Source organism: Mobula birostris, chromosome 10 (assembly GCF_030028105.1).
Source record: "Mobula birostris isolate sMobBir1 chromosome 10, sMobBir1.hap1, whole genome shotgun sequence".
Taxonomy (NCBI): Eukaryota; Metazoa; Chordata; class Chondrichthyes; order Myliobatiformes; family Myliobatidae; genus Mobula; species Mobula birostris.
The window spans coordinates 88,733,180-88,761,077 of NC_092379.1; the positions used below are offsets into that span (position 1 = coordinate 88,733,180).

Consider the following 27,898-nt stretch of genomic DNA (forward strand, 5'->3'; position numbering starts at 1 on the left):
CAGGCAGCCTCCTGGTAAATCTCCTTTGCAGCCTCTCTAACATTTCCAAATCCTTTCTATAATGAGGCAACTAAAACTGGACACAATAGAGTTTGAAGTGGAGTTTTATTTCCACTATAAGTATAAATGTCAGTAAATCTTGCTTTATAGTTTACCTGTGTAAGCATAGTGAACAAGTGCTTTAAGTGCTTCTGGGTCTACACCCTCCATTTTAATTTCTTCTTGCTTGGCCTCACGTACATCGTTTGTAAACATGGCAGCGAAGTAGTCTGAAACAGCACTGAGGACCAGTCTGCAGGAAATGAAAATAATTTTATTCAAACTTAAAAAGAAAAAATGTAACATTAATGCTTTTGTCAACATCATTGTCCTGAATAGTCAGGAAATTGTTACATATTTACTCCACGGTCTTCTTCAGTTCAGATCTTTCTGCTGGGAAATGATATAAGATTTGCTAGTTACAGATAATAGACTTGATTTTTGTTACCTTTCTTAATCACGAGAGTTCAAAATAAATGACAAGTTAACAAGCATAATGCAAAATACTGAAATCTAAATTTGTATTTTAATGATAAAAATCATCAACCTCAAATTAAAATTTTGTCCTATGATACCAAGTCTTGTTTTTTTGCAAAAAATGTTATGAAATTTTCAAATGTTTTAAATGACTATTAATGTTGATCCCTGAAATGTGAGTCAAACTTGATTAGGCTTTGTTTAATTATTGATGTCCTGAGTTGTAAGCCTAAAGTCTTTAATCACCACCATCTGGAAATCCCACGAACTCAAAACAGACATTTGAGGGAAGCAGCAGTGATGATTTAATGTTTAATTCCTGTTATTCATTTGTATTCTGTTTTTTTATGGAGGTACAATTTCATTGAGCTTTAAAGTGAATTTGTTAAAAGAAACAAAAGGAGTCTCATTAATTTCCTTTCCTCTGGCTTAGTTCTGTTAGAGAAGCAATTCTCTCATCAGCTCAATTGTACTGATTTCTTTGGAAGAAGTGATTTTAGTTGGATTTTCATTCAAAAACATGTTGCTAGCAAAGGTGGTGACAACTAAGACCATCACTGACTTTCTCTTTATTTTACATTATCAGTAACACAACAGAAATCATTAATGTTAGGGGTATGAAATAAAACTCTTATATTTAAACATGGTGTCAGATAAATAATATTCCTGTTAGCAGTACTAAAATTGAATAATAATTCAAATCCCGTCAATATTCAAGAGGTCTCTTCAAAGTCTACACTTCCCTATTACAATAGGGTTTTAATACACCTGCCTTTGCACAGAGTTGGTATGAACTAACTCAGAAAATAAAGTAATTTGATAGTAATTTGAAGTGTGTGTAAAAGTTCTATTTTAACTTCATCAGTCCACAAGACTTGTTTCCAAAATGCATCAGGCTTGTTTAGGTGTTCCTTTGAACCCTTTGAATAGAACTTTTTGGCCCCAATCAGCAAAGGTATGTTTGGAGAAAAAGGTGCAGAATTTGATGAAAAGAACACCTCTCCAACTGTTAAGCATGGGGGTGGATCTATTATACTTTGAGCTTGTGTTGCAGCCAGTGGCACAGGAAACATTTACTGGTAGAGGCAAGAATGAATTCAATTAAATACCAGCAAATTCTGGAAGCAAACATCACACCATCTGTAAAAAAGCTGAAGATGAAAAGAGGATGGCTTCTACAACAGGATAATGATTCTAAACACACCTCAAAATCCACAATGGACTACCTCAAGAGGTGCAAGCTGAAGGTTTTGCCATGGCCCTCACAGTCCCCTGACCTAAACATCTTCGAGAATCTGTGGATAGACCTCAAAAGAGCAGTGCATGCAAGACCGCCCCTGATTCTGCAAGAACTAGAAGCCTTTTGCAAGGAAGAATGGGCGAAAATCCCCCAAACAAGAATTGAAAGACTCTTAGCTGGCTACAGAAAGCATTTACAAGCTGTGATACTTGCCAAAGGGGGTGTTACTAAGCACTGACCATGCAGGGGGCCCAAACTTTTGCATCAGGCCCTTTTCCTTTTTTGTTATTTTGAAACTGTAAAAGATGGAAATAATAAAGTTTTCTTGCTTAAAATATTAAAGAAATGTGTCATCTTTAACTTTATGCCTTTTGGAAATCAGTTCAACTTTTACTTGTTTAGCTATTCACAGTAACAAAAATTTTGACTGGGGGTGCCCAAACTTTTGCATGCCACTGTATGTATGTGTATATATCATTATTTGGAAAATAGGGACCATTTTATATTTTTATCAGCTGAGGAGCACTGACAATCAAATGTAACTCCAAGATGGATTCACAACAATAAAACAAGTTATACAAGTCCTATAATGGTTTGAAAGAATTTTTGATATTACCGATGGGCAGGAATCTTGTGATCGCCAACGATTAAGAGAACATCACACAGCTGCTTGTGTTGGAGGTAATTCTCCATCTTTCGAAATGTTTGCTCTGCGTGATTTATTGACTGAAAGAACTCCTCTGAACTGCCAGAGCTCATCCTGTTAGAAGAACAGCTATTTAACAGTAGCCTGCAGAAAAAATGAAGAGAGCAAAATGAAACAATGGAAGTCAAACCTGGGATCATTAATTTGTTTTCCAAGCATAGGTGTTGCAAGGACTGATGTGAAAATCAGTGCATGGGCTCCTTGCAATGAAACAAACAGATCACACATGGTCATACAATGGAGATGTATAAAAATCAATTCCTTATTTTCATGATAAACATTATGATATTTTAAAGGAAGCCAGTTGTTATTTTCTATTGTTTAACTCATTAACATTTTAATATTAAATCGTCCAGAACCCATTCTTCACTTATTCTAAAGGCTTTCTCTACTTTATAAAATTAAACACATTTCACTAACAGTTTATATTGCTGAAGTTAATGATAATTTTAAACATACAAATAAAAAAGCTAGGAGCATCATATACCAGTGAAGCTAAAAGTTCAATTTAATTGATAGAGCATAGGGTATTAGAGCAAACACAGTAGAGAAACCATGATTTGTTACCTGAGTTAAAGGATCTACATCTGAGAAGAGGTAGTGTAACCATGGTCTGAATTCATTGATTGGAACATTGAGTAAATAACAAACATTGAGTTCAAAATCATTGAGTCTACTGGCTAGTTGAAGACAGATTACTTCCTGATCGAGGGTACAGCTGTCACAGTAAGCAGATTGCAATTGCATTGGAAAAGCATTTCTCATGCAATGGGAAATGGAATTTGGAACCATCTCCTCTGAATGGTTGTGGTTGCTGGATCATGTGTAATTTTCAGCAGTGACGGGAAGAATTTTGTGAGAGATATGAGTTGAGGATAGATAATGACTATTGCCAGTAGCACTCACATCTATGGTGATGAAATGCTTTGAGAGGTTGGTCATGACTAGACTGAACTCCGGCCGCAGCAAGGACCTGGACCGAATGCAATTTGCCTATCGTCACAATAGGACAATGGTAGACGCAATCTCAGTGGCTCTCCACATGGCTTTAGACCACCTAGGCAACAGAAATACCTTTGTCAGGATGCTGTTCATCAAATATAGCTCAGCATTTAATACCTTGGGAGTCCTTGTGCAGAACACCCTAAAGGTTAACTGACAGGTTGATCTGGTGGATCATCATTCCCACAATTCTGATTGAGAAGTTCCAGAACCTGGGCCTCTGTACCTCCCTCTGCAACTGGATCCTTGACTTCCTAATCAGAAGACCATAATCTGTGTGAATTGGTGATAACATATCCTCCTCACTGAGGATCAACATCGGTGCACCTCAGGGATGTGTGCTTAGCCCACTGCTCTACTCTCTATATACACATGACTATATGGCTAGGCACAGCTCAAATACGATCTATAAATTTGCTGACAATACAACCATTGTTGGTATAATTTCAGGTGGTGAGGAGAGGGTTTTTTTTTAGTGTGTCACACGAGACAGTCAGCATTCTTGTCTAGTGCGTGGTGTCAGGATTGGTCTCCTTTTGGGTTAACCAGGTCATGATATGAACGTTCCTGACTCGACCCTTTTTTTTAATGAGGCCGAGTGGCTAGCTCGACGCTGAACCCGGCATGGATAGAAAGCGTGCTGGGGGGGAGGGGGTGCCCTGACTTGCATTCGAGCTCGGGAGCCTTCGCTCCAGAGTCCGGCGCTGATGCCGTAGCGCCACCAGCCGGCCGATGAGAGGGTATACAGAAGTGAGATATGCCAACTAGTGGAGTGGTGCCGTAGCAACAATCTGGCGCTCAACGTCAGTTAGACAAAAGGCCTGACTGTGGATTTAAGAATGCCTATGGGCATTCATGGGTGTATTAGCAAGGGCTATGCAAACTTGATTGGGCGTTTGTTGCATGAAGAGTTCTTTAAAAATTAAGCAAGGATGTTGATTTCCAAGGAGAGGCAGCAAGTTCTCCATTAGGTCTGAAGGCCTAGCACCTTCCGGGCTGGGCAAGAAAGAACACCTGTTCGGTGTGGTCAGATCCTGATAGTTCAAAAGTCTGTAATAGGTGAGTTTTCAGAGTGCTGTATTTATCGCATTCAGGCGGGTGTTCAGCAGACTCACCTTTCTAGCTGCTGTCGAACTACTGAGCAACACTGCTTCTAATATCTGATAGCTTCCGCGGAGATTTCCAGCAGTGCAAATTAGGCTGTGGCTTGTACAATCCAAACAATTTGCTCCCAAAACTTTGGTAATTTCAATGTGACTGTGCTAGCTGATATGTTGAATAACTCCGGAATTGTCCTAGAGCATTAGGGTCACCAACGTAGGTTTTCGTAGATAAAATGGCAGAGGCGTTTAAAGTTTAAGGAAACCATAGCAACTGACTTTGTCAACTAAACGCAAAACATAACGCTCAGTAGAAATCTTCATATCATTATGGCATCACATCAGACACAGTCTCTTAAAGTAAACCTCAACTCAATGTCACTGGTTGTAAATTATGCATATCTTTCCACCCATTACATTACCCCATGGAATTAATTTAAAAATATGCAGATGCTGTAAAATTGAAATAAAAAACAATAGAAAGGACTGTTTTGTTTTTTCCATAGATGCTGCCCAGCCTGCCGAGTTCCTCTAGCATTTTATGTGTGTTACTTTGGATTCCCAGCATCTGCAGATTTTCTCGTGTTTGAAAAAATGCTGTAAGTTTGTTCTGACAAATATTAACTATGTTTCTGTCACTGTGGATTCTCCCTGGATTGCCAAAAATCCTTCTGTTCCTCTGCTTTAATTGAGTTAATTTAATTAAGCATCTAGTTGAGTATGGGAACAGAATTAAGGAGATGAATTACTTGATTCTGAATTAATATTGCCAAGATCACAACACTATTGTAAGAAAATAAAATCTATAGGTATATGTTTAATGCAATTAACAAGTGTCCTGATTAACACCTTACCTTTCAGCTTTGTAATCACTGCAGAACATTAAGTTCACTTGTCACTTTTTTGCAATAATGAATCTGATAAATAAGGGTCATTTTAAAAATCATTTAAATTCTTCATGCTTTATGATTGAATGTCTTCTTTTTAAATCAACAAACAACTATTTTTTTAATGCAATACAGTCCAAGATACTGTTTGAGACCTTATTTATCTTTTTTTTAATCATCGATCCTGTCTGAATCTTCAAGCATATCTGATTAAGCAAAATAATATTTGTGTCTGATCAGAAAGTAAGATTGTCAATGTGTTTGAAAGTCAGTTACAGAATGCAAAGTTCCCCACTTAAATGTATTATTTTCTGTTACATAAGTAACCCGCTGTGGTCATACTGAATGGTAGAGCATACCCGAAGGGTTACTCTAACTCTTATGTTTCAATTGTAAACTCGGACTTCTGACAAAACTTGTGTTTACTTTATTGCTGTATTAAAGTATTGACAGGTAAGCAGATCATTCCAATGCATGACCTTGTATCATAGCCACAAAATAGTTAATAAAATATTGATAGCCTGGACTATGTGAGGGAAATGTTGGCATTTACTCATATAACTGCTCATGATTCATTAAACAACTGTGAGACATTTTTGAATTACAAATGATCACAGAATCACTGAAGTGGCATTCTGTTATTAGTGTCATGTCTTTTATGACATTGGAGTCCAGTAGGAGAATCCATTGTGGCTCCTTGTGCTTCCACTGTAATTTCAATGGAGAAGAATGATTGTGATAAATATAGAGGCTGAGAGAGGTTGCTGAAGAGATAACGGATGCATAGGTCATGATCTTTCAAAAATCACTTAATACTGGCATGGTCCCAGAGGACTGGAAGATTGCAAATGCCACACCATTCTTTAAGAAGGGAGGAAGGCAAAGGGAGGGAAATTATAGGCCAGTTAGTCTAACCTCAGTGGTTGGGAAAGTGTTGGAGTCTATTATTAAGGATGAGGTTTTGAGGTACTTGGAAACTAATGATAAAATAAGTCAGTCAGCAAGGATTCTGTAAAGGTAAATCTTGCCTGACAAATCTGTTAGAGTTCTTCGAGGAAGTAACAAGCAGGGTGAACAAAGGAGAGGCAGTGGATGTCATTTATTTGAATTTACAGAGGTCATTTGATAAGGTGCCACACATGAGGCTGCTCAACAAGATAAAATCCTATGGTGTTACAGGAAAAATACTGGAATGGATAGCGGAATGACTGACAGGCAAGAGGCAGCTAGTGGGAATAAAAGGGGCTGTTTCTGGTTGTCTGCCAGTGACAAGTGGTGTTCCTCAGGGGTCACTATTGGGACCGCTGCTTTTCACATTGTTTGTCAATGATTTAGATAATGGAATTGATAGCTTTGTAGCAAAGTTTACGGATGATACGACAATAGGTGGAGGGGTAGGTGGTGCTGAGGAAGCATTGTGATTGCAGCAGGATTTAGACAAATTGGAAGAATGGGAAAAAAAGTGGCAGATGGAATACAGTGTTGGGAAATGTCTGATAATGCATTTTGGCAAAAGGAATAATAGTGTGGACTATTACCTAAATGGGGAGACTTTTCAAACATCAGAGGTGCAGAGGGACTTATAAGCTCTCATGCAAAACTCCCAGAAGGTTAATCTACAGGTTAAATCTGTGGTAAAGAAGGCAAATGCAATATTGGCATTGATTTCAAAGAGAATAGAATATAAAAGCAAGGAGATAATGCTGAGCCTTTATAAGACACGTGTCAGGCCGCATGTAGAGTGTTGTCAACAGTTTTGGGCCACAAGCTTAGTCAGAAATCTTAGTTTACAATGAAACATAAGAGTTAGATTAACCCTTAGGGTATGCTCTACCATTCAATATGACCATGGCTTGTTACTCAGAAAGGACATGTTGTTATTGGAGAGTCCAGAGGAGATTCACGAGGATGATTCCGGGAATGAAGGGTTTAACATATGAGGAGCGTTTGGTAGCTTTGGGCCTGTACTCACTGGAATTTAGAGGAATACATGAGGATCTCATTGAAACCTACTGAATTTTGAAAGGACTTGATAGGGTGGATGTGAAGTGGATGGTTCCTGTGGTGTGGGTATCCAGAGCTAGAGAGCACAGACTCAAAATTGAGGGGCGGCCCTTTAGAACAGAGGTAAGGAGGATTTTTTTTTTAGCCATAGTAGTAAATCTATGGAATGCTCTTCCATGGACTGCAGTGGAGGCCAAGTCCATGCGTATTTTTAAGATAGAAGTTGATCATTTCCTGGTCGGTCAGGGTATGGCGAGGAGGCAGATGAATGGGGTTGAGTGGGACCCAGGATCAGCCATGATGGAATGGTGGAGCAGACTCGATAGACTGAATGGCCTAATTCTGTTCCTATGTCTTATTATCTTATGGTCTTAAGGATATGTTTTGGTTAATTCTAATGTATTCTGAAAGGTTTTTAGGATTTTCAGTTTCTTTTTAACTTTATACTGAAGAGAAAAATAATTAAAATTTTTCAAACTCGTATTCAACTGCATCATGTTGAGCCAAACTGAGAGTGCCATCTGCAGTTTCTGCACTGGCCTAATCACTTTTTGGAAGGTCCACCTTTTTAGCTCTCTGCACTTTGAGCTTTGCAGCATGGTCTCAGAACTGATCAGACTGTGGGTGGAGTGGTATGGAGGCACAGATAATGAAGCACCTGTTCACAGCCAGTAAGTCTGGGGATGGGGCTCTTTCTGTTGTGAAACCCCAATATAATTTTAAAATCTTTTAAATAATGCTAACTTCAGACAAATGTATTGAAGTTGAAGTAATTAATTTAAAACAGTTAATCAATAACATACAGAATGCTTAAAAGGGATTAAGATGGAGTACTAAAGCAAAATAATAAAAATTGGAATCTCAGTTTCTTTGTCACCTAAACTGAAATAATGCTGGGAATTCAAGAAAGATTGAGCTCCACCACTGAGAGGAGAATTAGTTCCAGCCATTCCCATTTGAAAGCACATGAATTAATGAGCAGAAAATCTAATACCAGTGGTTCCAATTGAAACTGCCAGTAAAACATAATGAGTCCTGGTGCAATAATCCTTAATGATAGATTTTGAATGATTCTGAATGTCATCGAATTCTCAAAATACTTAGAAAAAATCACACTTTATTTTGACAGATCTGATGTATCTGGCTGCCTTCTTTTTTGTGGATGTGGTTTGTTCCACCCAAATCTTACTCCCAACCCCACCATCCCAGTCAAGATGCAGGTCTACTCAGTGAACCAGTTATGACCCATGAAGCGATGCTTGAATAGTTCATTGGTTTACCGTGAGCAGTGTTTACAAGCACAGATGACTCACAGCTAACTAACACTTCTGTCCCACTGACCCAATCAATTAAGTTAGTGATTCTTAATCAATATGACACATTTGCTACAAAACAATAGTATCTAGAATGAAGATAGGATGCCGCTTAGGATTCTTTTCATGTTAATTATACTCAATTCCTTAATCAAACACTCAACTTTGTTTCTACATACTGTCCAGTTGTTCTCATTTAGTACTGTCATATTCATTTTCTTTGATACTTTGTATCAAAGTAGGAATAAGAATTTCAAATAATGAAATATATCCAACACATTCACGAAGAGTTCATAATATAGGCATTTCAATTGACTTCTATTTGCCATTGGACCAAAGAGTATTGAATGTATATACATTTTTTCATTGGTTTTCTACACAACCTATTGAAGCTTTTATTTCTTGGCTGATCATAAGTGGCATCACCACATTTAAAAAGAACTTTGTAACATGAGTATATCATTCATATATTATTGAATGCCAAAATTAGGGAGCACAAAATGACTGCCATTTATTTTAGTTGTCTAAAATGCGCTGTTTATGTGTAAATCCAAACTCATTAACAGTTTTATTGTTACATACCAATTGACCAATTGAATAATTACTTTGGTTCTGTCTTCACTAAGGAGGACATAAATAATCTTCCAGAAATAGTAGGGGACAGAGGGTCCAGTGAGATGGAGGAACTGAGCGAAATACATGTTAGTAGGGAAGTGGTGTTAGGTAAGTTGAAGGGATTGAAGGCAGATAAATCCCCAGGGCCAGATGGTCTGCATCCCAGGGTGCTTAAGGAAGTAGCCCAAGAAATAGTGGATGCATTAATGATAATTTTTCAAAACTCGTTAGATTCTGGACTAGTTCCTGAGGATTGGAGGGTGGCTAATGTAACTCCGCTTTTTAAAGAAGGAGGGAGAGAGAAACCAGGGAATTATAGACCGGTTAGCCTAATGTCAGTGGTGGGGAAACTGCTGGAGTCAGTTATCAAGGATGTGATAACAGCACATTTGGAAAGTGGTGAAATGATCGGACAAAGTCAGCATGGATTTGTGAAAGGAAAATCATGTCTGACGAATCTCATAGAATTTTTTGAGGATGTAACTAGTAGAGTGGATAGGGGAGAACCAGTGGATGTGGTATATTTGGATTTTCAGAAGGCTTTTGACAAGGTCCCACACAGGAGATTAGTGTGCAAACTTAAAGCACACGGTATTGGGGGTAAGGTATTGGTGTGGGTGGAGAGTTGGTTAGCAGACAGGAAGCAAAGAGTGGGAATAAACGGGACCTTTTCAGAATGGCAGGCGGTGACTAGTGGGGTACCGCAAGGCTCAGTGCTGGGACCCCAGTTGTTTACAATATATATTAATGACTTGGATGAGGGAATTAAATGCAGCATCTCCAAGTTTGCGGATGATACGAAGCTGGGTGGCAGTGTTAGCTGTGAGGAGGATGCTAAGAGGATGCAGGGTGACTTGGATAGGTTGGGTGAGTGGGCAAATTCATGGCAGATGCAATTTAATGTGGATAAATGTGAAGTTATCCATTTTGGTGGCAAAAATAGGAAAACAAATTATTATCTGAATGGTGGCCGATTAGGAAAAGGGGAGGTGCAACATGACCTGGGTGTCATTATGCACCAGTCATTGAAAGTGGGCATGCAGGTACAGCAGGCGGTGAAAAAGGCGAATGGTATGCTGGCATTTATAGGGAGAGGATTTGAGTACAGGAGCAGGGAGGTACTACTGCAGTTGTACAAGGCCTTGGTGAGACCACACCTGGAGTATTGTGTGCAGTTTTGGTCCCCTAATCTGAGAAAAGACATCCTTGCCATAGAGGGAGTACAGAGAAGGTTCACCAGATTGATTCCTGGGATGGCAGGACTTTCATATGAAGAAAGACTGGATGAACTGGGCTTGTACTCGTCGGAATTTAGAAGATTGAGGGGGGATCTGATTGAAACGTATAAGATCCTAAAGGGATTGGACAGGCTAGATGTAGGAAGATTGTTCCCGATGTTGGGGAAGTCCAGAACGAGGGGTCACAGTTCGAGGATAGAGGGGAAGCCTTTTAGGACCGAGATTAGGAAAAACTTCTTCACACAGAGAGTGGTGAATCTGTGGAATTCTCTGCCACAGGAAACAGTTGAGGCCAGTTCATTGGCTATATTTAAGAGGGAGTTAGATATGGCTCTTGTGGCTACGGGGGTCAGGGGGTATGGAGGGAAAGCTGGGGCGGTGTTCTGAGTTGGATGATCAGCCATGATCATAATAAATGGCGGTGCAGGCTCGAAGTGCTGAATGGCCTACTCCTGCACCTATTTTCTATGTTTCTATGTTTCTATGTTTCTATACATTTCATATGACTAAAGTATTAGAAACGAGTGTTGGAAGGTATTGGAGCAATATGCATAGTCTGAGTAATACTGGGGTATTAGTCAAAAATTCTAAAGGCATTTAAAGCATCAGCTGTTTCTATAATTGATGTCAAACCATAGGAGAGAAAAAAGTAAGAACAATGAATTGAGAATCATTTATTCCTTTCCTTTAAATCTCATGAAATAGTTAATTATCCAATATTATACATGATTTTTTTATAGCTGGAATATCCTAAAAGAACTCAGGTTTTCAGTATTTTCTTATTTTATGTTAATACAGCTTAATCATTGCAGCAAACCTGGAACTTATCAGGTATGGATAATATGTGCAAATACACACATAAACATCTGCACATAGGTACGTACAATTTAATAGATGGAAATAAGAAATAACTGAACAATATATGATGTGATTTAATTGCAATATTTTCATAAACAGTAATCATGGGAAAATGCTGTTCATGAGATCAAAAATACACTTTGAATTGTGGCAAAATGGAGCATCTGATAGAGCTGCTGGCTCATGTCTCTACTGACCTGAATTGATCCTGACCTCTAGAGTTACCTGTATGAGATTGCATGTTCTTCCTATGGCCGTGTGAGTTTCCCCCAAGTGGTCCTGTTTCGTACCACAAACCAAAGGCCAGCAGGTAAATTGATTGGCTACCATAAATTGCCCCAGCTGTAAGCGGGTGGTAAGAAAGCTTGAAGAGCAAGCACTGGTGGGAGTGGGGGAGAGAGAGAGTTAATGGCATGTGAGAGAGAATAGGTTAGAGTAAAATGTAGGAGAAGGTGATAATAAGATTGACAAGACTGCTTTGTGAGCTAATCTAAACTTGATAGACTAAGTGGTCTCTTTCTATGTCATAATAAAATATAAAAACATAACTTATAGGATCTGTGTATAGGATTGGCATTAACGAATAATGAGGATGCATTGTAAATTAACACAACCAATAAGGACTTCCTTTTTATCTTGCTCCAGGGTAATTTTGGAAACCATTAGTAATTTGGTTTTAAAGTCAGAATTGCCAATGAACCCTTTAGATAATAGTTTTGCTTTCTGTTTTTCTCTTCAACCAATAAAATTATCCATTTGTTACCAAATGAGGTTATTTATACATCCCAGTCAAATAGTTAAGCATCATTAGTTCTGTATGCACCATACTGAAATTATTTTAAAATACTGGTAAATAGCAAGTTGAAAACTACTTTTCTACGTATGTTAGCTCTGTGGAATGTTTTGATAAATTAATTATTTTACAGTGCATTTGCACAGTCGAAGTATTCTTTAATGCATTGAACATATCTGTACATTTAAATTTACCATAACTTGCAAAAGAAATCATTATTGTCTCATTATACATGAATTAGGCTTTAAACAATTTCCTCCTTTATGTAGAACCAGTATTGGTACTGAAAATTTCTAATTCTCTATATGTGCTTCATTTGATAACTGCTTTTAAACAAGCAAAATAATGAAGTTGTTGATTTCTTCAATCACTGTTATATTTGACACTTTTTAACTCAAATATATCTTCTTATTTGATCAAATATTGCACTTAAATTTTAGGAAGTTCTTTCCCTTGCTATATGAAGTGCCAGAAACAACATGATGAATAGCCACTAATTACTACAGCAAATGTTAATTTAAAAAGAAAAGATGCATCTATTACTTACAGCATCTTTGAATTTATTTTTAATAATTATGACCTTTATGACCATGAATCAATTTCAGTTTATTTCGTAACCCACAATTTATGCAATTTAGGTTACTTCCCTTACAATCAATGTAACAGAATACTTTACAGTGCATGTGGGGGAAATTAGAACCATAGAACCACAGAACATTACAGCACAGAAACAGGCCTTTTGGCTCTTCTTGGCTGTGCTGAACCATTTTTCTGCCTAGTCCCACTGACCTGCACCTGGACCATATCCCTCCATACACCTCTCATCCACGTACCTGTCCAAGTTTTTCTTAAACATTAAAAGTGAGCCCACATTTACCACTTCATCTGGCAACTCATTCCACACTTCCACCACTCTCTGTGTGAAGAAGCCCCCCCTAATGTTCCCTTTAAACTTTTCCCCCTTCACCCTTAACCTATGTCCTCTGGTTTTTTTTCTCCCCTAGCCTCAGTGGAAAAAGCCTGCTTGCGTTCACTCTATCTATATCCATCATAATTTTATATACCTCTATCAAATCTCCCCTCATTCTTCTATGCTCCAGGGAATAAAGTCCTAACCTATTTAACCTTTCTCTGTAACTGAGTTTCTTAAGTCCCGGCAACGTCCTCGTAAACCTTCTCTGCACTCTTTCAATCTTATTAATATCCTTCCTGTAATTTGGTGACCAAAACTGTACACAGTACTCCAAATTCGGCCTCACCAATGCCTTATACAACCTCACCATAACATTCCAACTCTTATACTCAATACTTTGATTTATAAAGGCCAATGTACCAAAAGCTGTCTTTATGACCCTATCTACCTGTGGCGCCACTTTTAGGGAATTTTGTATCTGTCTTCCCAGATCCCTCTGTTCTACTGCACTCCTCAGTATCCTACCATTTACCTTGCATGTTCTACCTTGGTTTGTCCTTCCAAAGTCCAATACCTCACATTTGCGTGTATTAAACTCCATCTTCCATTTTTCAGCCCATTTTTCCAGCTGGTCCAAACCCTTTGAAAACCTTCCTCACCTCCAATCTTTGTATCATCAGCAAGTTTGCTGATCCAATTTACCACATTATCATCCAGATCATTGATTTAGATGACAAATAACAATGGACCCAGCACGGATTCCTGTGGCACACCACCAGTCACAGGCCTCCACTCAGAGAAGCAATCCTCCACTAAAACTCTCTGGCTTCTTCCATTGAGCCAATGTCGAATCCAATTTACTACCTCTCCATGTATACCTAGCGACTGAATCTTCCTAACTAACCTCCCTTGCGGGACCTTGTAAAGGCCTTACTGAAGTCCATGTAGACAACATCCATCCACTGCTTTCCCTTCATCCACTTTCCTGGTAACCTCCTCAAAAGACTCTAAAAGATTGGTTAAACATGACCTACAATGCACAAAGCCATGTTGACCCTCCCTAATAAGTCCCTGTCTATCCAAATACTTGTAGATCCTATCTCTCAGTACTCCTTCCAATAATTTACTTACTACCGACGTCAAATTTATTGGCCTATAATTTCCCAGATTACTTTTAGAGCCTTTTTTAAACAACGGAACAACATGAGCTATACTCCAATCCTCTGGCACCTCACCTGTAGATAATGACATTTTACATATATCTGCCAGGGTCTCTGCAATTTCAACACTAGTCTCCTTCAAGGTCCGAGGGAATACCCTGTCCAGTCCTGGGGATTTATCTACTCTGATTTGTCTCAAGATAGCAAGCACCTCCTCCTCCTCAATCTGTATAGGTTCCATTACCTCACTACTTGTTTGCCTTATTTCCATTAACTCCATGCCAGTTTCCTTAGTAAATACAGATGCAAAAAACCCATTTAAGATCTCCCCCATTTCTTTTGGTTCCATACATAGCCGACCACTCTAATCTTCAAGAGGACCAATTTTATCCCTTACTATCCTTTTGCTCTTAATATACCTGTGGAAGCTCTTTGGATTATCCTTCACCTTGACTGCCAAAGCAACCTCATGTCTTCTTTTAGCTCTCCTGATTTCTTTCTTTAAGTATTTTTTTGCACTTTTTATACTCCTCAAGCACCTTATTTGCTCCCTGTTTCCTGTACATGTCATACATCCCTCTCTTCTTCTTTATCAGATTTCCAATATCCCTTGAGAACCAAGGTTCCTTATTCTTATTCACTTTGCCTTTAATCCTGACAGGAACATACAAACTCTGCACTCTCAAAATTTCTCCTTTGAAGGCCTCTCACTTACCAATCACATCCTTGCCAGAGAACAACCTGTCCCAATCGACGCTTTTTAGGTCCTTTCTCATTTCTTCAAATTTGGCCTTTTTCCAGTTTAGAACTTCAACCCGAGGACCAGATCTATCTTTACCCATGGTCAAGTTGAAACTAATGGTGTTATGATCACTGGAACTAAAGTGTTCCCCTACACACACTTCTGTCACCTATCCTAACTTGTTTCCTAATAGGAGGTCTAATATTGCATCCTCTCTAGTTGGTACCTGTATATATTCATTTAGAAAACTTTCCTGAACACATTTTACAAACTTTAACCTGTCTAGACTTTTAACAGTATGGGAATCCCAATCAATATGTGGAAAATTAAAATCCCCTACTATCACAACTTTATGTTTCCTGCAGTTGTCTGCTTTCTCTCTGCAGATTTGCTCCTCCAATTCTCGCTGACTATTGGTTGGTCTATAATACAACCCCATTAATGTGATCATACCTTTCCTGTTTCTCAGCTCCACCCATAAGGACTCAGTAGACAAGCCCTCTAATCTGCCCTGCCTGAGCACTGCTGTAACATTTTCCCTGACTAGCAATGCCACTCCCTTCCACCCTTCATTCCTCTGCCTCTATCACATCTGAAACATCAGAACCCGGGAACATTAAGCTGCCAGTCCTGCCCCTCCTGCAGCCAAGTTTCACTAATGGCTATAATGTCATATTTTCATGTGTCAATCCACGCCCTCAGCTCGTCAGCCTTCCCCACAATACTCCTTGCATTGAAATAGACACACCTCAGAAGGTTATTACCACCACACACAACCCTTCTATTTGTGACTTTGCATGAACTTTTAACATCATTTATTTTCACCCCCGCTCCAGTATCTGCTCTGGCACTTTGGTTCCCATCCCCCTGCAAATCTATTTTAAACCCTCCCCAAAAGCACTAACAAACCTCCCTGCAAGGATATTTGTCCCCTTGTAGTTCAGGTGTAACTCGTCTCTCTTGTACAGGTCCCACCTGCCCCAGAAGAGGTCTCAATGATCCTGAAATCTGAAACCCTGTCCCCTACACCAATTCCCCAGCCACGTGTTCATCCGCCATATGCCAGAGCATCCTATTCTTACCCTCCCTGGCATGTGGCACAGGTAGCAATCCAGAGATTAGCACCCTCGAGGTCCTGCTTTTTAACTTCCTACCAAGCTCTCTATACTTACTCTTCAGGACCTCCTCACTCTTTCTTCCTACGTCATTGGTACTGATGTGTACCATGACATCTAGCTGATCACCCTCCCACTTCAGAATGCTGTGCACGCAGTCAGAGACATCCCTGACCCTGGCACCCTGACTGTGGCATCCCTGACCCTGGAAAGAGCCAAATTAGTCCATTCTTTCTTCAACTTTCTTAGTAAACAGCCCACTGCGTTACAGTACAGTTGGTGTTTTAAATGTTAATACAAAAATTATTTCTATCTGCTAGAATTACTTCTGCATACATTTAGGATGGAAGCAAGGCTTTTAAAACAAACAAGGAACAAGGTTGAGCCAATTATAAGATGAGACTTAATGCTCTGTGATGAAGCTTTGTAGGCACCTGGTGGAATAAAATTGTTCTTTTCCCCATTAGACATATATTGCATTGTAAGCTTGCAATTCAGCACATTTATATGACCAGGATTACCAGAAATGGTCTAAAGCTAGATTCAACAGTTTTGAAGACAGGGAAGATGTTCAGCTCAATCGATAATTGCGGAAATACAAAGATTTCTGAGGTTTTTCACACACCTGAATAAGTTCTTGTCCCACCTGAGTGAGATGAGTTAGGCCATCAGACAGTCAACCAAAAACCATGTGGAATGGTGTTGGTTGGACACTTGCAAGCATGCAGCCAAATTAATTTGAGATAGTCACAGTAGAGCCTGTGTATAATACAGAGAGACCTAACACTATGCTCAGAGTCTGGGAGAAACAATATGACAATGGCATATCCAAGTAGAGGAGCAATGAACTCGGTGGTGCTTTACACAAAAATTGCTACAAATAGTTCTGATAAAGGATCATTGACTTAAATATGTCTTTCTCCACAGGTGTTCAATCTGTGAGGCAGCTAGCAGACATATGATGCAAGACAGGATGGACCGAGACTCATTTCATAACGTCACAGAAACATACTGCAAAGAAATTAATCCTTCAACCTGCTACATCAATTCAACTATCTGGCCCATCTACAGAAATGCTATTTGCCTGCATTTATCTCATGTCTATTTTAGTGCCTATCTAAATGCCTGTTAAACAAAGCAACCATATGAAAAAGACAGCATCTATTATTATTGGCACCTACTAGCCAGGACATGCCCTCCTTTCATTGCTACTATCAGAGAGATGGTACAGGAGCCATCAAATTTCTGAGCATACAATGAACCCATGCACACTACTTCACAATCCTGTCACTCTCCTTCTCTGCATATAGTTCTTATCATACATAATCTATAGTATATTTACAGTATGTCTTCCTCTGTACTGCTGCCACAAAACATTAAATTTCACAATATAGAGGAGGCCGTGGATAGACATATCAGAATGGGAATGGGACGTGGTCTCATTCTACTGTAAAGATGAAGCCACACTCAGGTTGGAGGAACAACACCTTATATTCCGCCTGGGTAGCCTGCAACCTGATGGCATGAACATTGACTTCTCAAACTTCTGCTAATGCCCCACCTCCCCCTCGTACCCCATCTGTTATTTATTTATATACACACATTCTTTTTCTCTCTCTCCTTTTTCTCCCTCTGTCCCCCTCACTATACCCCTTGCCCATTCTCTGGTTTTTCCCCCCCTCCCCATTTTCTTTCTCCCTAGGCCTCCTGTTCCATGATCTTCTCATATTCCTTTTGCCAATCAACTGTCCAGCTCTTGGCTCCATCCCTCCTCCTCCTGTCTTCTCCTATCATTTCGGGTCTCCCCCTCCCCCTCCCACTTTCAAATCTCCTACTAGCTCTTCCTTCAGTTAGTCCTGACGAAGGGTCTCGGCCCGAAATATCGACTGTACCTCTTCCTAGAGATGCTGCCTGGCCTGCTGCGTTCACCAGCAACTTTGATGTGTGTTGCATGCAATCAATCAAATTTACTTTTCACACCTGTGCATGTGTAGTTGACTACACAAAGCTAAAGAGTGTATTGTGATGATAGACCCCAAATTTTTTGTTGTAATTCATAGCTTTTTTAAATTATTAAGTGTTGCAATTTACTGCTGCCATGTAACAACAAATTTCAGGACATATGCCAGTGATTTTAAACCTGATTTAGATTCTGATTCTGATTCATTATGCTATTGTGACAGTAATTTTGGCACTAAAGAGCCTTCAAAGTCAGCAGGATAGGGCATTAACTTTCTTTGCTTGGCTTTCCATCCAAGGTGCCTTCCTGGTAAAGGATTCTAAACTCACGCAACAATGATTGCCTGAAGGATAATTATGCCCCTTACTGCCAATTGAATCGACTCTGAGGCACATTAGAGGCATTGCAAAATTTTGGCAGGTCAGCAAGCAATGCAATTAACAAGCTCTCCTAACAGTGACTAGCTGTGCAGTATTGATGAGAATGATGAGTACTGCTTAAAGTTATCCAGCTTTCACAGTCTGTGTGCTGATTGAAATTGCCTGGCTGCTGTCTGAAGAGGTGTTACCTATGTGGAGATTTTCATGCCTCTTTGCATTTGTTCAATCCTCACAAACACTAGATGTGCTTTGTAGAAGCCTTTGAGGATTTAAATGAGTGTGAGTATACTCTCTTAATGGTGATAGCACAGGTACCGTCAGGGGTTAGGAGGTGGTCAGCTCTGGCTATTATATTTTTAGTTCCCTTTGCTTTAGAGGAGGAATAGGAAAATAAATGATACCAAATGCAATAACACTAACTGCTGGAAGAGATAAAGACCTGAGAGATAAAATGGGGGCAAGTGGTATAAACAGGATCTCTATTCATTAGCGTCTTCGGGTTACTCCATAACTCATAGCGCTTTTTTCACAGTTAGGAAGACATTGTACTAGAGACCTAAAAGCCACATGGAAGGAAGATGGACCTTGGATCAGGGGGTCTGTGACAATCACGTGTATATTTAATACTTCTGCCATAAGAATCCTTCCAGCCTCACATATTATTGCTCACATCTTTGGACTTTCTGTGGATTTTTCATTTGGGAGATTCATGCGACACTCTGAACTTCAGGGAACGAACATTCATCACACGCATTGGCCAAAGAGAACCAAGGATCTGAAAAGACTATGAGATTCCCAATGTCCAGGGAGCCATAAACTATGCATATATTCATGCAAGTAGCATATTTAAACTCTGATTCAGGACCAGGAAAGGATGTACATCTTGTCTGTCATTACTGATAATGCTTTATGTCGGAGATTGCTTGTGACCCAGTGAGCTCATGACATTAATGAGGCAACCATCTGATGCTAATACTAATTATGTATCATTTCTATGTTATATAATGCAACTTCACTCATTATGTCCCGTGTCATACAACATGGGATGGGCAGTCATGGTCTTTCCATGACCATGATTGTTCTTGGCAAATTTTTCATCAGAAGTGGTTTGCCATCGTCTTCTCGATAGTGTATTTACAAGATGGGTGACCCTAACCATTATCAATACTCTTCAGAGATTGTCTGCCTGGCATCAGTGGTCACATAACTAGATGGGAGAGAAGGGCTAACCAGGTGCTAAAACTTACCCATAGTGACCTGCAGGCTAGCGGAGGGAAGGAGAGCCTTATACCTTCTTTTATAAAGTCGTCTCTCCAACCCATCACGCAGTTATATAATTACCATCTTACATAATATCCAATACTAATTATACAGCAAAATAATTCTTAACAGCCCCAAAACATAGAACTATATCTAAAGTATTGATTATGTTATAGATGACAAGTTTAAATGTCGTTATAAATCTGCAAAAAATTTGCCTACTTCAAATCTTAATGCATGGACCAAGAATTGATACATTTGCTGTTCTGTCTGGTGATTGCTGTATATTTGGGTATAATTACTTTGTACACCAACTTGCAGTACTACCTTAAAATAACGTTATATGTTTTAAAATTTGTCTTCCGTTTACTGCTTGCCATCCTGTAAATACTCTTTGATTAATTCTGTATGGTTATTACTTTTGTATTCATGTTTGTTCACACGTAGCACAATTTGAGAGATTTAAAATACAGTATATTTACCAAGAATGTCAGAAATGCAACGTCTCCTAATGTTTCAAGAATATAGACATTGAGATCACATTTTATCTATCAAGCTATTTACTCGAAATTGAATATTTTGATAAACTTAATAATTAAGAAGTTATTTATTTTTCTGATGCTGAGTTGTGTAAAATTTTGCTGTATCTTCTGAAATAATCAAATCAATCCATAAAACGTTTATTAACCTTGCAACCCCCATCACTCTTCCTTATCATCTTGTTTTCTATTGATTAAAATCCCAAGGGATGATCAGCACAGGAGGCATTTTGTTCCATGGAGTACCTGATATTGTCTCTCCATTCTTATCTTAATAATTTCATGCCTAAATTTAATCAGGTAGTTATCTCTTTTTTGTACAAATTAATCAATAAAGCATTAATGGCTTTCTTTATCATCACACCTTGTGGGGTAAACATCCCAATTCAAAGCTTAACATAACACTTTCATATTTTCTTTCTCTGTTCTACAAGTGCACACACTGTCAGTTGGAATAGTAAATATTATTAACCATGAATCTCACCACAAAATAGGTTGGGTATATAATTATTTTAGGTAGGAGATATCGCTTGTAATCAAAAATAAAATGCCTGAAAATTATTCATGGGGGTTAACGGGAGTGCAAAATGCTCCCCTAGTTTTCACCTACTGCTCAGTTATTTTTTGACATCATTTGAAAATTATTCCTCCATTGTGCCTGGAGGGATCAAAAATGCTAGTTTCAATATTCAATAATAATAGAAGCTAATGCAGAAATGTAACTGCATACAAAGAATAATAAATTGGGTAAGGGCTGGAAAAGAGTACCTTCCTGAAGAGATATTGGAGAAGCTGGGCTTGGTTTCTCTAGAGAGAAGGTAGATGGGACGTGATCTGACAGAAGTATATACAATTATGGGAAACGTGGATAGGAAGATTATCAGAATATTTCCAAGCATGAGTATAATTTTAAGATGAGAGGTAGAAATTTTAAAGGGAAACTGAGAGGTAAATCTTTTTACACAGAGTTGTTGATATCTAGAGCAGGCTGCCAGAGGAGATGGGGAGGCTAGATGTATTCACTACATTTAAGAGGCACTGTAATAAGTATTTAACTCATCAAGACATGGAAGAAAGTTCTAATGTGTCCTAAAAGAAGTCCCAATGTGGACAAATAGGACTTGTGAAGATGAAGAAAAGAGTCAGCAAGGATACAATAGGCTGAAGGGCCCATTTCTGTGCTGCACAACTCTACAGCTGTGACCCTATGACAACATGCAACTCTTAAAGCAGAGGTGTGTGCTGGATAAGAGCAGCATACCACAGCACAGTAAGCAAAGTGGGCCTCAATAACAAGGAGAGAAAAAAACAGCGGTGTGTCAAGTTCAGTGGAGGGAAACAGTCAAGATGATTGCAAGAAATAATAACTGAATATAGTGCTGCAAAATTTTCAATGACCATGTGGAAGGGCAATGTCATTGGTTTCATCTTCTGATGTTATCTCCATCCCTAACCACATCACACAAGCACCACTGCACTGACGCAGCAAAAATCTCCATCTTTCAGGCAACTCTTGACTTTTCCAGTGCGTTCAACACCATCCGCCCTGCTCTGCTGGGGGAGAAGCTGACAACGATGCAGGTGGATGCTTCCCTGGTGTCATGGATTCTTGATTACCTGACTGGCAGAACACAGTACGTGTGCTTGCAACACTGTGTGTCCGACAGACAGGTAATCTGAGCAGCACTGGGGCTCCACAGGGGACTGCCTTGTCTCCCTTTCTCTTCAGCATTTACACCTCAGACTTCAACTACTGCACAGAGTCTTGTCATCTCCAGAAGTTTTCGGATGACACTGCCATAGTTGGATGCATCAGCAAGGGAGATGAGGTTGAGTACAGGGCTATGGTAGGAAACTTTGTCACATGGTGTGAGCAGAATTATCTGCAGCTTAATGTGAAAAAGACTAAGGAGCTGGTGGTAGACCTGAGGAGAGTTAAGGTACCGGTGACCCCTGTTTCCATCCAGGGGGTCAGTGTGGACATGGTGGAGGATTACAAATACCTGGGGATACGAATTGACAATAAACTGGACTGATCAAAGAACACTGAGGCTGTCTACAAGAAGGGTCAGAGCCGTCTCTATTTCCTGAGGAGACGGAGGTCCTTTAACATCTGCCAGACGATGCTGAGGATGTCCTACGAGTCTGTGGCGGCTATTGCTATCATGTTTGCTGTTGTGTGCTGGGGCAGAAGGCTGAGGGTGGCAGACACGAACTGAATCAACAAACTCATTCGTAAGGCCAGTGATGTGTGGGGATGGAACTGGACTCTCTGACGGTGATGTCTGAAAAGAGGATGCTGTCTAAGTTGCATGCCATCTTGGTCAATGTCTCCCATCCACTACATAACGTACTGGGTGGGCACAGGAGTACATTCAGCCAGAGACTCATTCCACCGAGATGCAGCACAGAACGTCATAGGAAGTCATTCCTGCCTGTGGCCATCAAACTTTACAACTCCTCCCTTGGAGGGTCAGACAACCTGAGCCAATAGGCTGGTCCTGGACTTATTTCATAATTTACTGGTATAATTTACATATTACTATTTAACTATTTATGGTTCTATTACTATTTATTATTTATGGAGCAACTGTAACGAAAACCAATTTCCCCCGGGATTAATAAAGTATGACTATGACTATGACTATGACTTAGTAGTTGTTAGGAGAAAGGACTATGCAAGGACTATAACCAATGTTTTGAGGTGCTATCAGTAGATTATTTGTGTCTCTAAAACTGGCAGGAAGACTACTACTCAGTGTTGAATATGAGATCAATGTTTCAGCACAGAACAGCTGCCATTTTCCACCAAGTTCCAGGGCAATATAAAGGCAAGACTGTCAACCATCAGTGGTATCCTTTTTTCTTTCTCATTCAGTTATGAATATATTTTCAGTCAGAAGTCTGGTTGTTGAACTAGAGATCTGCAGAAATGTACCTTCAGTTGCTTTTTTATCTTAATTTCATTTTATTCCACCCATACTTAAATAGGAGGGAGGGAGGGGAGGGGAGGGAACATCGACTCAGACCATGAGAGGCCTGCGTCGGGCATTTTCATGCCTTACAAGGCGCAGATTGGAAGTCTGTGTGGGGCGCCAGTCCTCGCACAGACACTAGAGTAATGTGTAGTTAAGTGCCTTGCTCAAGGACACAAACACGCTGCCACAGCTGAGGCTCGAACTAATGACCTTCAGATCACTAGACGAGCGCCTTAACCACTTGGCCACGTGGTTAAGAGATTTCAGCTTTTTTTTATATATCCATATCTGCAAAAGATTGACCAGGTATAAATTATAAATAACTGATACAGAATTTCTCAACCTTGTGCTTCATTCCTCTACGCACTTTCTTCAAAACATTTGATTGAATTTGAGGCATTTCATTCACTGTCCATTGTCTACTATCCTATGTAAAATTTTCTATTAAAAATCATCACAAGTCAAGTAAATCAAGTTTTTTGTCAATTAACTATATATAGGTATATGAAGTATATAACCAGATGTTTCTCCGAACGAGGGTGTAAAACAGAATAGTACACATTACACACAGAAAACACGATAACTTATGAAGACCAGGATAAAATCTGCAGAGGAATCACACATAAATAACAAACTAAAGTGTATTAGTGGGCACATGGCCAAGTGGTTAAGGCGTTTGACTAGCGATCTGAAGGTCATGAGTTCGAGCCCCAGCTGAGGCAGCGTGTTATGTCTTTGAGCAAGGCACTTAAACACATTGCTCTGTGAGGACACTGGTGCCAAGCTGTATGGGTCCTAATGCCCTTCCCTTGGACAACATCAGTGTCGTGGAGAGGGGAGACTTGCAGCATGGGCAACTGCCAGTCTACCATACAACCTTGCCCAGGCCTGCGCCCCGGAGAGTGATGACTTTCCAGGCACAGTCCATGGTCTTGCAAGACTAATGGATGCCTTAAAGTGTATTAATATTAAATATTATACTGCAACAGGTTAACTAGTGACATTGTGAATAAAATGTGGGAGGAGGTTCAGAAGCTTAATGGCCTGGGGAAAGAAACTGTTTCTCATCCTGACTGTTCTTGTTTTTATACATCATAGTTTCCTACCTGATGGTATAAAGTCAAGAGCATGGTGGATGGCTTGGTGGCATCCATAATAATACTAGGGGCCCTACATATGCAGCGCTCATGATAAATGTCCTCAATTGATGGTAGGGAGACCCCTATGATCTTCTCAGCTATACTCACAGTCCTTTGTATGGACTTCTGGTCTGATGCTTGACTGCTCTCATACTAGATGGACATGCAACTTGTCAGGATGCTCTCAATAGTGCTCCTGCAAAACACAGTTAAGATGGGAGGAACCTTGCTTGCCTGGAAGTGGACGTCCCACTGTGCCTCCTTGTGCAGGGAGGTGATATTAAGGTACCTGGTGAGGTCATCCGTGATGTAAACTCCCAGGAACTTGGTGCACTTAACTCTGTCTATGGAGGAGCCATGTACTTGCTGAGGTAGATAGTTCGTCTGCACCTTCCTGAAGTCCACAATGATTTCCTTGGTTTTCTCCACATTCAGGCTTGGGTTGTTCTTTTCACACAGGCCTTCCAGGCGCTCCACTTCCTCCCGATACTCTGTCTCATGATTGTTTTGATGAGGCCAAACACAATTGTGTCATCCACACTTCAAACTTGAGAACCCAGTCTGAGCTGGATCCTGCGCCATAGTCACGGGTCAGAGGTGTGAACTGCAGTGAGCTGAGCACACAGCCTTGCAGAGTGACAGCGCTCAGTGTAATGGGATTAGAGACATTGCTGCCCACATAGATTGACTGTGGCCTTACTGTGAAGAAGTCCACTATCCATTTGCAGAGGGGGACATTGAGATCCAGTGCGGACAGATTCCCCAGCAGTTTCTGCAGTATGATGGCGTTGAATGCCGAACTGAAGTCTATAAATAGCAGTCTGGTATATGAGACCACATTTTCCAAATGGGACCAGACAGAACGAAGGGCAGAGGCTATTGCATCGTCAGTGGATCGATTTGAGTGATAAAGTGAACTGGAAAAGGTCCAATGTAGCCAACTGAAAGGACTTAACTGAAATAGTGATTACTAAATTGATTTTCATAATTATTTTAATATAACACTGAAACTTAGAATCAGAATCAGATTTATTATCACTGGCATGTGACGTGACATTTGTTAACTTAGCAGCAGCAGCTCAATGCAATACATAATATAGAAGAAAAAAACACAAAATAAAATAATAAAAATAATAGATAAGTAAATCAATTATAGTATACATACATTGAATAGATTAAAAACCGTGCAAAAAACAGAAATATTATATATTAAAAAATGTGAGGTAGTGTCTAAGGGTTCAATGTCCAATTAGCAATTGGATGGCAGAGGGGAAGAAGTGTTCTCATGCAGTGTGTTGAAACTCTGACTAAACACCAAGTTAAACTGGAGCCAATGAAGACAGAGTCATAGTAAGGTTAACCATTTACTGTTCACTCTTCCACATTAACATCGTATGGTGAAAACAGTTGATTAAAAAATACAAGCATATACAGTGTCTGTTTCATTCTGGAGACCACGCGCTGTCTCTTCTTTCAGTGAGTGTCTCCAGCCGCCCTGAGTAGAAAGCGAGGGGGTTCCCGTCAAACCGCCATCGGGCCCGAGCCCACCTCGCGTTTGAAATTGAAAAGCCGATACACGTGCCGCTTCCCTTAACAGAAACCGCGTTGATATTTTTACTTCAAATACTTTCTTATGAACTTACGGCATTGCTTCTATAATGTTTCTTTGTGGGTAGACACGGAGCTCTTCATGATCATGCTGCACGCATGGCACCCACCTTTACACCTTCCCAAACCAGAGGTTACATATAAGACACGGCGAAACCGGAGGTGACGTCATCACATGCTGCGATATACTGTAGACAATGAATTTACCTTTGTTATACTGTAACATAATTGTCAACCTTTAACTTTAACTAGAAAATAGTTACAAACAAATCATTTAAAACATAGACCCAACAAAGTCAAATAAATGCCTTAAGGGCAACACAGAAGCTGTTCCTGAATCGCTGAGTGTGTGCCTTCAGACTTCTGTACCTCCTGCCTGATGGTAACAGTGAGAAAAATGCATGCCCTGGGAGCTGGAGGTCTTTAGTAATGGATGCTGCCTTTCTGAGACACCGCTCCTTGAAGATGTTCTGGGTACTTTGTAGGCTTGTACCCAAGATGGAGCCGACTAAATTTACAAGCCTCTGCAGCTGTTGGGACCAGGTTAGATCCTCAGCAATCTTGACACCCAGAAACTTGAAACTGCTCACTCTCTCCACTTCTGATCCCTCTCTGAGGATCGGTATATGTTCCTTCGTCTCACCTGTCCAGAAGTCCACAATCAGGTCTTTTGTCTTACTGACATTGAATGCTAAATTGTTGCTGCGACACCACTCCACTAGTTGGCATATCTCACTCTTGTACACCCTCTTGTCATCACCTGAGATTCTACCAACAATGGTTGTATCATCAGCATATTTATAGATGGTATTTGAACTATGCCGAGCCAGACAGTCATGGGTAATTAGATAGTAGAGCAGTGGGCACACACCCCTAAGGTGCACCAGTGTTGATCATCAGTGACGAGGAGATGTCATCGCCAATCCGGGCAGATTTTGGTCTTCCGGTTAGGAAGTCGAGGATCCAATTGCAGAGGGAGGTACAGAGGCCCAGGGTCTGCAAGTTCTCAATCAGGATTGTGGGAATGATGGTATTAAATGCTGAGCTATAGTCGAACGGCATCCTGACATAGGTGTTTGTGTTGTCCAAGAGGTCTAAATCCGTGTGAAGAGTCATTGACATTGCATCTGCCATTGACCTATTGTGGTGATAGGCAAATTGCAATGGGTCCAAGTCCTTGCTGAGGCAGGAGTTCAATCTAGGCATGACCAATCTCTCAAAGCATCTAATCACTGCAGATGTGAGTGCTACCGGGCAATCGCCATTCACACTGAAACTTAAGTTTGCACTGGAAAATACAACATGGAAGAAATGTGAGGATATCTTCCTGGCTCAAAGGAAACCCATTTGTTTAACATTTATGAAGCAATCTAGTCTCCACCCTTCTTTATTGAAATTAAATTTATACATCAATAGGACATCGATGAAAAATGCAATGTTTGTAACAAGAATGCTAATCCAGATATTTATAAATCCATCCTCATCTCTTAATAGCAATTCACTTTCTGAATTTTGTAACACTGTAAGTTTCTATATTTTCCAAAAGAATTTTTATTACTTACTACTTATCCTCACACAGATATGTTTTTGTTTTGTTTTATGTGTATTCTGAAGTTTGTATTTTTTTTTATTAATGCAAGAATGACTGCCCTAAGGACAATTAAGCCCCTTACTGGCAGTTGATTTGGCTTCTGAGGCCCATTACAGACATGACACAAAAGTTAAGGAACAGACAAACAAAATATGAAAGTGTCAGGTTAAACTGCAAATTGGAATATTTATCCCACAAGGTTTAATGATTAAAAAAAAGCCATTAATGTTTTGTTGATTAA

General features: G+C 39.8%; 1 protein-coding gene across 5 annotated transcripts in view; it reads right to left on the reverse strand.

Annotated features, from left to right (window-relative positions):
- The window catches only part of LOC140204132 (kelch-like protein 4), a 401,566-nt gene that overhangs the window by 61,560 nt on the left and 312,108 nt on the right, over positions 1–27,898 (reverse strand). For 4 of the 5 annotated variants that reach the window (XM_072270528.1, XM_072270523.1, XM_072270525.1 and 1 more), the window contains 2 exons: positions 2,373–2,546; positions 156–292 (listed from right to left, as the gene is read on the reverse strand). In XM_072270528.1, the coding sequence (XP_072126629.1) occupies positions 156–292; positions 2,373–2,515 (280 nt within the window). In that variant the 5' untranslated portion in view covers positions 2,516–2,546. Of the gene's footprint in view, positions 1–155; positions 293–2,372; positions 2,547–3,368; positions 3,387–27,898 lie in introns of those variants that run through there. The other variant, XM_072270524.1, reaches the window with a different exon arrangement.